Here is a 12,628-nt window from a genome sequence, read left to right as displayed (position 1 = left end):
GTTGAAGTTCTTAGGCAAGGTGGAACTCTCTGTAGCCTTTTCTGGATTCTGCATTTATAAATGAGTGGGATGTTCTTTCTTTCTTTCTTTCTTCTTTTGGGAATGAGAAGTCAGATTCTCATCACTCACTCATTCCTAGTGCATCTTTATAACTAATGTAAATTCAGCAGCAAATTTTATGTGGATCCTGGTCCACCAGGCGGTGAAGTTTATATTAGCAGCAATAGCAGAATGACAGAAAAAAAAGAAGATAGGTATCAATAGGATATTATTTTAAATTTAGTGGGAGTCTTGTCTAATTAGGTCATAATTAAGTGTGGATAGTTTTTATTTTGAGTTTTTTTTTTTTTAGAGTTTAATGTATCTTTTTAGTATGCAGGTAACCCTTGTATAACGCGGTACTTATACAGCGCTGTTTCGATATAACACGATCTACAATTTCTAGTAACCCTTTATTTATTTATTTTTTTCATATTTTTCACCGCAGGACTTAATAATCTAATTTTATCTTTGTTAAGTTTGTGTCGGCCTGTATCACAGAAGTAGTTATAAGTATCGAATTTAGTTTTATTGTATCACTGAATAAGATACTGTACAGAGGCTTTTGCAGTCTGTGTCATTCTCAACAAATAGTGCAATTAGAGACAGATGGAATAAAAATGGCGCTAACTAATAAATCACATGTCCCTTCTCACAGAAACTATAGTGTATAGACTTAAGCAAAACCATATGTTTCACCGAAACACAGTAATCTAACTAAAAACTACTGTCCAATTTTTCAGTTATGAAATAAGTGTTTGTTTTATTGCATTTGAAATTCTCGATGTCATTATGACAGATCACAAAGGCTAACTTAAAATAAAAGACTACCAAGAATTGAAACATGCCATATAATGAATGTGTGAGTTTGCCTGCCAAGAAGCCATAAAATTCAACCAAGGGTTGAAACGTTTGTGTGAGTTGAGCCAGTCAGTAATGAGAAGTTCCATCGGAACGATAAATGACACCCTGTTGTGAATGTGTTAAAACTAATAGTGAACGTTGTTATGACAGTTTCAGATGTTATGGAATTCGATTGAAGAGAATTAGCATTTCAACTCAACACTTGTCGGTTGCTTTTCTTTTTGGGTTGCGCGATCTTTTGTTAATACTGCACCAATCATATGCATGTCTTTATAGCTGCTGTCTTGTGTAAAACAAAATTCAGCTTGTACGTATTGTAACAATTAAAAAAAAAAATTGAATAATTTATAAGCGTATAAAAGGATATCACCTGTAAATTGTTGACATGCTAAAAAAATTCTCGGACGTGCCACCTCTGGCACAAGTGCCATAGGTTCGCCATCTAGGGTTTACTTTATAAAGTGTTTATTGTTGAAAATTGTCTTCGTTTTCTGCCAGGAAAGCGCATTTAAAATCATAAGTGTGTTATTCTCAAGCTGAGCAGTTTATTTTCTGAGTGCGTTACATACATATGCAATGCTTTTTTTTTATGTAAAAGTTTATTTTTATTGTAATGGCCACTAAAACTGCAACGAAAGGGAAAAAACGAACATTGAAGAGGAAATTCATTTCTCTCAAAGAAAAAATTAAAATCTTGGATCGGTTGAAAATTGGAGAAAAACTAAGAGTTGTTGCAAGGACTCTGAATTTAAACGAATCAACAATTCGAACAATCAAACAAAATGAACATAAAATCCGAGAAAGTATTATTGCTGGGTCAACAGATAGAAGATTGCACTCAAAAGAAAATTCCTTTGGATGGACACCTTATTAAGCAATAAGCTCTCAAAGTTTATAAACATTTAAAAGAACTTGATCAAGATTCCTCAGAAGAAATCTCTCAGCATGGATTTTGTGCCAGTAAGGGTTGGTTCTAAAACTTTAAAAAGCGGTTTTCTATGTATAATCTTAAAATCTGGGGAGAATCACCATCAGCAGATGTTGAAGCTGCCCGGAAATACCCAGCAGAACTTTTAAAAATCATTAGGGAAGGTGGTTACAGTGCAGACCAGGTGTTCAATGCGAATGAATCTGGGTTATATTGGAAAAAAAAAATGCCAAAACGCACCTATATTTCGAAAAATGAAAGATCAGCTCCTGGATTCAAAGTTTCTAAGGATAGAATTACTCTACTATTTTGTAGCAATGCATCAGGTGATTACATGACAAAACTAATGTTTATTAACCGATCTGCAAATCCTCGTGCAATGAAAGGGCTCAAGATGTCTACCTACCTGTTTATTGGCAGGCCATTGAAAATTGGTTTTTCAAGTGTTTTGTACCCGATGTAGAAAGTTACACAAAGAAAAAAAATATGGACTTCAAAATTCTACTAATTTTAGATAATGCATCAGGCAACCCAACAAATTTAAGCCATCCGAATATTAAAATAACTTTTTTGCCGCCTAATACTATTTCACTCATTCAACCACTCGACCAAGGCATTTCAATTAATTTTGGAAAAAATGGAATCTAATCCAAACATGACACTGCCTCAAGCATGGAAAGAGTTTTTTTTCAATATTGAATTGTGTAAAAATTATTTCTCTGTCCATTAAGGAATTACAACCCTCTATGCTGAATGCTTGCTGGAAAAAAATATGGCCTGAAGCTGTTCTGGAACAAAATTTCGTACCTCCAGTGGATGCTGAGCTACGTCGTATAATAAACGTCGCACACACATTTTTGGTGGAGAGGGCTTTTGCAATATGGTTGAAAACGAAATTAGTGAATTGATGGAGAAACAGATTTAAATGAGAAGGAACTGGTACAATTAATAATGGCGTCCAACTAAATGGCAGGGAAAATTCTGCAGAAGATTCTGATTGTGATGAATCTGTTAAAGATTCATCACAATCAAAACCAGGCTTTTAGCCTGGTTTGTTTTTGAACTAGGTTTGGTTTAAATATAGAGTTAATTACTCCTGTTATTTTTAAATATTTTGCAATTTTTATGTTTATATCTTTTTCATTTTCATAAGTGATCATACATCCTAGGTAGTTAAATGAATTCACCTGTTCTAAGATCTTGTTATCTAATACTATTTTAGTTCTTGCTGGATCTTGTCCTTTAAAGGCCATAGATTTTGATTTTTCCGTTGATATTATCATACCATAATCTTTGGATATCTCATTTAGATTTAAAATAGCTTTCTGTAAGTTATCTTCAGAATTTGTAATTATTATTTGGTTGTCTGCAAAGAGGAGAGTGTTTAAGTTAACTGTAGGTGAAAGTTTAATTCCTTGATGTAAGTTTTTACTCCGTTTTATTATTATTTCATTTAAGTAGATATTAAAAACAGTTGCTGAGAGGGGACATCCCTGTCGAACCCCTTGGTTTATCTCTCTTGTATATGATAGCTCGTGATTTAATCTTATTTGTATTTGATTATTTTCATATATACTTGTGACAGCTTTTAGGATATTATTTGGTATTTTTCTTTCTTTTAATATGTTAAATAATATATTTCTTTTAACTTTGTCAAATGCTTTTTCAAAGTCAATAAATGCAATATGTGTTTCTAAATTATATTCTCTTCTTTTCTCTATTATTAATTTCAGGCAGAAGGCTGGGTCTATACATGATCGTCCTTTTCTAAATCCATTTTGTACCTCAAGAATATGTTTCTTTTAACTTTGTCAAATGCTTTTTCAAAGTCAATAAATGCAATATGTGTTTCTAAATTATATTCTCTTCTTTTCTCTATTATTAATTTTAGGCAGAAGGCTGGGTCTATACATGATCGTCCTTTTCTAAATCCATTTTGTACCTCTAGAATAAAGTTTTCGGAATATTTCATTAGTTTGTTATTTAAGATTCTGCTATATATTTTGTAACATTAATTTAGTATACTGATACCTCTATAGTTTTTAGGGTCATCTCTATTACCTTTCTTAAAGATAGGAATCACAATTGCTTTTTTCCATTCTTTTGGGGGGATACCAGTTGAGTAAATTTTATTTAAAAATAATAAGAGTCTTCCTTTGAATCTTGTTCCTGCATATTTATATAGTTCTGAACCTAGCTTATCTTCTCCAGGTGATTTTCCGTTTCTTGTTTCTTTCAGGCTGATTTCTAATTCTTCTTCAGTTATTTCCTTTTCATTTTCGTTAATTGTTTGCCAGTTGTCTTTTTTAAAATATTTGTCTGTCCACAGTAATTTGTCTGTGGACAGACAAATATTTGAAATATTTGTCTGTGTAGTAATTTAGAAATTCTTCTAATTTCAATTCAGTGTTTAATTTTATGTTTTCTTTGGTATCTGCATTTAGGTGTTTTAAAATCTTATATACATTGGGTCTTATTTTATATAAATCATGTTCTAAATTAGAAACAAATTTATTCCATGATTCTCTATGTCTTTTTCTGACTTCTCTTTTAGCTATGGCTCTTATTCTTTTATATTCTATTTCATCTTCTAATCTTTTACTGCTTAACCATTTGTGATAGGCTTCTTTTTTCTTTTTGATTATTTCTTTGATTGTATCATCCCAGATCTTCAGTTTTTTCTTTTATTGAATTTTTTGGTCTTTCCTAAGCTTTCATTTGCTGCTGCATTTAGTATCATTTTTATATTAAGCGATTCTATTTCTATTTCTTCATTTTGTTTTATTTTATCTAGACACTGGTTAATTCTTTGTTCATATAGCTATTGTACATTTGTGTCATTCAATAGTCTAGTTTTATAAACAAATGTTTCAATTTTTCTTTCTGTTCTTGTTACTTGTAGCCATTTAGGTGGTAATCTTAATTTTATTTTAACAAGGAAGTGGACACTGCTTATTTCATATCCTCTGTGAACTCTAACATCTAGTGAAAATTTTGATGTCTTTTCATTTAATATGAAGTAATCTAATATTGATTTCCATCCTCTTGCTGCCCAAGTATATTTATGTATGTCTTTATGTTTATAGAAGGAATTCATTATTTTTAGGTTATTATGAACTACAAAGTCAATCAATTTTTTACCATTTCTGTTTAGAGTGTGTTCTCCATGTATTCCTATATTATTATTAATTTTTGTGTTTCCAATTCTTGCATTTAAGTCTCCTGCTAAAATTATGTAATCATTTTTATTTATTTTATTATATATGTTTTGTAGCTGATTATAAAAATCAATATTATCCTGTTCTCTTCCTTCTTCTGGGGCATATAAACCAATTATTGTTAAATAGCCTCTATCTATTTTTATTCTAGCTTCTATTATTCTTTCATTCCATAATTTATAATGTTTTAACTGTTTTGAAAGGGAGTTATGAATCCAAATCATGACTCCTGCTTGTGCTCTTTGGTCTCTGTCGACTCCACTGTATATCACATTAAAATTTTCAGTTCTCATAGTTCCTTTTAATTTCTTTTTTGTTTCAGTGATTACTGCTATTTTAAAATTTCTTTCATTTAATAACTGATCTAATTCTATTTCTTTATATGCTATTCCTCTTACATTCCAGTTTGCTATGTGTATTATATTTTGTCGTTTCCATTTTCGTTTTCCCTTTTCCATTCCAGGGTCGTTTCCCATAGATTCAATCCGATTATCTTTTTCTGTCAGCTTACAAGTATGGTTATGTTCTCCATGTCAGGGGACTAGCCTGACGATGGAATAGTTCAGTGGTAGGGCTGCTACCTTAAGGCTTCTGAACTTGCCTTCTTCTGAATTTAAACCCATAGGAGGAATAGGGTATATTGAAGGGGAAAGGGTAGATTATAGAAGAAATATAGTAAGGTTTATAGAGAGGGCATAGTTGTAAGGCCAGAAATGAAAAGACCCCATGGCCCTCGAGTACTCTAATAGCACAAGTGTCATAAAGTAAGAAGAGTTGGCTGATAAGGCCTTATAGGAAGGATTAAAGTAAGTGGGTCTTCCTCAAAGTAGAAGAAGGAGAGGATAGATCTAACTAGGGGTCCATGGGAGTGCCGCTTCCCTTACAATCAAGATGATTGCCCCTTATGGCCCTGTTGGTCCACGAGTCCTTATTCAGTATATTCGGACCACCCCACCATATATATACACACACACACACGCATGTACACACACACACACACATGGTGGGCTCCCCTATCCGCCACCCAGGGGACGCGCTCTCTAGGGGTTACAGGGTCCCAAGACCAAATTAATATTTATTTATTTTTATTTTATTTTTTTCAAAACTTTGGACTACTATTTTTCAAAACTTCCAAGACTGCTATTTGAATTACTATATTTTTTTCAAAACTTTGGACTATTGTTTTTTTATTTTTATTTTTTAACTTAGATGGCACCGTATTAGGACTTTATTCTTGTGTTGCATGCTGCAATTACTTATACTAGCCCCACTGTTACACGGAATTGTGGTTGTCTCGCATTTGTAACAAACTTTGTTTGTGTACTCTGAAGATGCTGGATATAATACCAGTGAAATATTAGCTTTTAAGTTAATAAATAGTTATTTCCTTATCAATCTGTGTTCGATTCAATACCGTTTAAATCCAATTCAAATATTATTAAAAATATTAATATAAACTGATTTTGATAGTTACATTAGATAAGAATCTCCCAAATGTTTTGAGGGAGAGAGAGAGAGAGAGATAATCATTCTGATTCAGATTTGGATGATGTAAAAGGGCTTCACAACTTTCTTTGAAAATGTGTTCATATTTATACCTGCTCCTATGGAGAAGACGAGCTTCATCTCACTGGATACCATGTTTAGTTGAAAGTTTATTTTCCACTTGGTTAGAGTATAATAAATTTAGTTTAATCCTTTATCCAAGTGTGAGCAAACAAAGTTTGCGTCTGAAAGTATCTTCAGGACTGGGTTAAGGTGGTACACACCAGGGCAACTCGTTGCAAAGGTGGAGCAAGCTACCAACACTCCTATCCTAGTATCTTCTGTAATGCAAAACACATCTCCTTGCGGATATGGGTATTGTTATGCATTAAGGGAAGGGCCACTACCCAGACCGGTTTCGACCTTTATTGAGGTCTCTTCAGTGGGAGCCAGGCCCAAGTCGAGATATCAGGCAGAAGCATTTGCAGGTCATCTCCACCTATAGGAATTGCCAATTGGTGTGCCACCCTTTTTTAATAAATTACTCTGGATTTAGAGAAAGATGTTGAAAGTTTATTTTCCACTTGGTTAGAGTATAATAAATTTAGTTTAATCCTTTATCCAAGTGTGAGCAAACAAAGTTTGCGCCTGAAAGTATCTTCAGGACTGGGTTAAGGTGGTACACACCAGGGCAACTCGTTGCAAATATAGGTGGAGATGACCTGCAAATGCTTCTGCCTGATATCTCGACTTGGGCCTGGCTCCCACTGAAGAGACCTCAATAAAGGTCGAAACCGGTCTGGGTAGTGGCCCTTCCCTTAATGCATAACAATACCCATATCCGCAAGGAGATGTGTTTTGCATTATAGGAGATACTAGGATAGGAGTGTTGGTAGCTTGCTCCACCTTTGCAACGAGTTGCCCTGGTGTGTACCACCTTAACCCAGTCCTGAAGATACTTTCAGGCGCAAACTTTGTTTGCTCACACTTGGATAAAGGATTAAACTAAATTTATTATACCATGTTTAGTGTCAGTACCATGTTGTGCCAGACCTGACTTTTGAAGTTTCATCTATTCGATATAATATTGATGTTAGTTAATTCTTTTTTCCACTGCCTGTTTGTCCAAAGTATGTTAGATTACATTCACATGGTATCTGCTAAATGCCAGCTAATGATAGAGGTGTCATTTGTCTTTTGTAGGTGGCAACAGATGAGAAATTTTGTTGATTGGAAAGTATGTGGGAGTGAGATGATACTTTCTCAAAATTCTACCAGTTGGTTCTGAGATGCCAGAAATATAAGGGATTGGAACCCTGCAGTCTGTTGAAGAATCCTGAGGTGTTGGAACAAACATAGGAGTCGATTATCTGTTGGATTTGATTAGGGTTGTAACCATTAAATTCCATTCATGTTTTGATATTGAGAAGTTCTTGTTGTAAGCTTGAGGGAGAAGAGCACACCTCTTGTGCTATTAATTAAAGACTTGGTAACACCAATTTTTTGAGAGGTATGATGAGCAGACTTCCATCCTTTTCTTTTTCCATGGTAAATTGAATGCATGGGTGAAAGCTATTGATCTGTTTATACATTATACAACTGCCAGATATTGGTGAATTCAACTAGATAATGCAGTAAACTACCTCAGACTTTTCCTGTTGAAGCTTCATCTAAATAATATTCTTGAAGCCCTAGGCTGCCATTCTGCTCTAGATCACAGAGCCAAGGACAATAGGACACTAAGTTACTGATAACCAGTTTTTTTTCTCTATAGATGAAGCTACTGTGTAATTAGTTACCAATTTAAGGCATTCCTTCAGATATATTGAGCAGATATCAGAGATTTAGGTTTTTTTAATAGGCCTTCTTAGATAGCCATCCTCTTTAGGAATTCTAAAAAGAATAATGCAGTTAGCCATACTTGTAATATCTGCATCCAGTATCCTTTCATCTGCTAATTTTTACTTCAGTTCTATTTTCAATTATATTTTACATTGCTCATCTAAAATTTCATTTCAGCCAAACTGTAGTTAAAGCTTTTGTATGTTTTTCTTAAGAAAGTAATGAAATTATTAAACCTTCATTATTTTCTTTTGAATGACTCTATGTGGTCTGTTATGTCCCTGATTTGATAAACTTGTCAAGTACTAATACTAATTGTAATTAGTATAATTAATATTTTAGTAATATTAGTACTTGAATACCAACTTTACTAATATGCTTATTAGTATAAGAATATTAGTATAATTTAATTTATCTCTTAAGCATTATGAATTATTGTTTTTTTTCTGACAGTTTTTATTCTTAACTTGCACAAAATAACATAACACTATATTCAAAAATTCACAGCACTCTGCATCATGTAATATACCTTGGAGGAGTGAGCGTGGGCAGGGTAAGTTATTTATTATAAATATTATGTAGAATTAGATTTTTTTGAAGATAATGGCTGTGCCAGTGCTTCTGTGGTTCATTTACTACCTTTATTCTGTTTTTGGTATACTAAGAGATATTAATTTTTTGAAAGAATGGCATGTGCTCCTCATTCGCAAAAGATGTGTTTGATTCTCATTACGATAAGGAAATTGCATGTTTAATGTTGTTTTTCTTCCTTGTTGGAAATTTTTTTTTCTGTTTCCTGCAAAATCATTCAGAGGACACATGCAAATAAGTGACAGAAAGACTATATAATAATGAGTTTTAGGTGGTATGATGCAGTGGGAAGATAAGATTGTGCAGTATAGATGGTGAATCATAGTGTTGTTTTTTAGAGATGCTTGTGCATTAAATGTAGGACAAAATAACATGTGAACACAAGGATAAGAATGAATTAAGTATTAACCTTCCAACTAGCAGAAGTAAATGAAATACAAGTAACTGGTGATTTTTAAAGGATGAAATATCCTGAGCGGCTTTCTCTTTTATCTTGTAATTGCTTTACTTTGCTATTAATCCTTTACTATTAGAGCTATTAAGGGTTAACTGTAGCAGAGTTGCAACTTCTATCCCCATGACTTAAAAGAGTGGACTGTTACTTAGAATTTCCTCTATTAGGAAATTCCAAGTAAACGGTTTAGCTTATTGGAAAAGATTGACATCAACTGGGTTTATATTAGTCGAAGTAATTTATTTGATACTAAGTAAAAAATACCGACAAGTTTTGCCTTCTTCAGGGTGAATAAATAGATACAAAACAACTTAAACACTAAAACTGTTTATGAGGAAATGAACCAAACACAATTGTATTTTTTATGAAAAACAGAAGAATGCGTACATCACACGCATGGACCTTCTATGAAGTCAACTGTTGTTATGTAGGAACGTTCTGTAATTGGCAGCAAGATTTAACTCTGGCATACTTAAAGATCTTATGAAGGTCTTCCAAATATCAGCCAGAATTAATCCTTGGTTTCTATTGAGGTTGTGTTCAGAACGGATTACTGTTATGGCTTCTTTTATGATTCGAGAGCAGAAATCTTCCTCTAAATAGGGCGTGGAGCTTTTGTCCCATTCTGTGGTATGGTTTGTCCTGGAGAAATGAAGTGCTAACCCAATTGTCTTCTCTGTTGTTGTTTACATCTCCTACGTGTTTTTTTTTCTGATTTCCAAACTTCTAGAGGTCTGACCAATATAGTTTAATCTGCATGAACAGGGGATGTTATAGACACTGGCATATTTGAAGAAAGCATGACTGTCTTTTGGAGATCTTAAAAATTTGCGGATAGTCTTTAAAGGCTTAAAAGTCACTCGATTTCATGTGATTTGAGGAGTGTAGCAATCTTTTTGGAAACTGTACCAGCATAAGGAATGGCGATGGCGGATTTATAACGTATTTCTTCAGATTGTTGATGGGGGGGGGTCACAGAAAAGTATCTTATGGATCAATTTTTTGAAATTTTGATTTAAGTCAATAAGAATACAGTTTGGTTGGCTAAATCTTCTGTTTTTTGTAAAAAATACAATTGTATTCGGTTCATTCCTTCATGAACAGTTTTAGTGTTTAAGTTGTTTTGTATCTATTTATTCACCTTGAAGAAGCCAAACAGCTAAGTTGGCAATGCTTGTCAGTATTTTTTACTCAGTATCAAATAAATTATTTTGACTAATATAAACCCAGTTGATGTCAATCTTTTCAATAGTTCTTATGGTTGAAAATAACATAAATTCAGTTTAGCTTATTATTTATTTTGGTTGTTCACAATACATATATTCACTTTGGTAGATGTGTTACTGAAAATATTGCAGAAATTATTTTTATATGGATTTCCAAAGCTTGAATTAAACAATTATGTTAAAAATTTCTGAAAAAAAAGTGATGTTAACAAGCAACATTTATTGAAATAAATAAATATATATATATATATTCGGTATATATGGGGTGCTTAAGGGTCAAAGCTATATAACTAAGAGGAGACCTCCACATAGCCTTCAAAGGAATGTGGAGAACCAACCAGGGCTTCTGACCCAATGTCCAATCCTCACCTTGTGATGCGCCCTGTTAAGTGGATACTGATATTGGTGGATACCGAACGGACGAGGATGGGTTGACAATTTGGGATTCAGCCAACCAAATTGTATTCTTATTGGCTTAAATCAAAATTTCAAATGATGGTACATAATGACAGAATTCATGCTGGCTGGGGAGTTGGCTGGTTAACAAGGCCCCCATTGTTTTTGCCAGGGAACCAGGGCAAACAGCGAAAAGTCAACTCCTGCAACAAATCCTAAAACTTACCCCAACTCAACATCACCAAAGTTCAAGATTGGTACTATCAACATAAGAAGCATGAATATCAACCATGAATGGCAAAGAAATGGAGCTAGCTGAGGAATTGGATAAGTACCAGATCGACATAATAGGGGTGACTGAAACAAAAAAAGACAAAAATTGGTGAGATCTTTCTGAGAAATAAATACAAAATGTTATATTCAGGCAATGACAATCAATGAAAAGAAGGAGTAGCCATAGTATTCAACACTAAATACGAGTATATTAAAGATACCAAGCAATTTTATAAGCTAGGTTTTAATCCTTTTTCCCAAGTAAGCAAACAGACAAGTAAGTCAAGTTTGTGCTTGCATGTAGTGCAAGTCTGAGGCAACTCGTGGTAAAGGTGGAGTAAGCTCTGTTCACTTTCCTTGGTATTTTCCCCTAATGCAAAGCACATCCCCTTGCGGAGATGTATGATGCTATGCATTAGAGGCAAGGGTCACTACCCAGACCGGTTTTTACCTTTATTGAGGTCTCATCAGTGGGAGCCAGACCTAAAAATGCCAAGGTTGAAGTAATGCAGAGCTTATAAATTTTACCTAAACAAGTTAGGTCTGGCTTCCACTGACGAGACCTCAATAAAGGTCGAAAATGGTCTCGGTAGTGATCCTTGCCTCTAATGCATAGCATCATACATCTCCGCAAGGGGATGTGCTTTGCATTAGAGGAAAATACCAAGGAAAGTGATCGGATCTTACTCCACCTTTACCATGAGTTGCCTCAGACTTGCACTACATGCAGGCGCAAACTTGACTTACTTGTCTGTTTGCTTCCTTGGGAAAAAGGATTAAAACCCAGCTTATAAAATTGCTTGGTATCTTTAATATACTATATACCCAAGGTAAAAAACTTTCTACATCTTACTCTCATCCTGAAATTTTTATTTAATAAGGTCAAAGCACCTTGTGGTAACTTGTTTAGGTAAAATTTATAAGCTCTGCATTACTTCAACCTTGGCATTTTTAGCTCTGGCTCCCACTGACGAGCCCTCAATAAAGGTCGAAACCGGTCTGGATAGTGATCCTTGCCTCTAATGCATAGCAACATGCATCTCTGCAAGGGCATGTGCTTTGCATTAGGGTAAAATACCAAGGAAAGTGATCAGAGCTTACTCCATCTTTACCACGAGTTGCGTCAGACTTGCGCTACGTGCAGGCGCAAACTTGACTTACTTGTCTGTTTGCTTACTTGGGAAAAAGGATTAAAACCTAGCTTATAAAATTGCTTGGTATCTTTAATATACTATATACCCAAGGTAAAAAACTTTCTACTACTAAATATGAGGCTAATCTTCTTGAGTGGCAGGCAATCTCAAGTAGAATG

The 12,628-nt window shown here is 34.0% G+C and overlaps 1 protein-coding gene across 4 annotated transcripts in view; it reads left to right on the top strand.

Moving 5' to 3' along the window:
* LOC150097176 (uncharacterized) overlaps positions 1 to 12,628 on the top strand; it is a 296,897-nt gene that overhangs the window by 161,508 nt on the left and 122,761 nt on the right. For all 4 annotated transcript variants that reach the window (XM_090407105.1, XM_090407107.1, XM_090407104.1 and 1 more), the window contains exon 13: positions 8,884 to 8,929. In XM_090407105.1, coding sequence (XP_090263231.1) covers positions 8,884 to 8,929 — 46 coding nt within the window. The remainder of the gene's footprint in view (positions 1 to 8,883; positions 8,930 to 12,628) is intronic.

Source organism: Typopeltis vanoorti, chromosome 17 (genome assembly GCF_054136105.1).
Source record: "Typopeltis vanoorti isolate ZY-2024b chromosome 17, IOZ_Tvanoo_1.0, whole genome shotgun sequence".
NCBI classification, from domain to species: Eukaryota; Metazoa; Arthropoda; class Arachnida; order Uropygi; family Thelyphonidae; genus Typopeltis; species Typopeltis vanoorti.
Note: the sequence above shows the minus strand (reverse complement) of the source record. Positions and strands in the feature narration are given on the sequence as shown.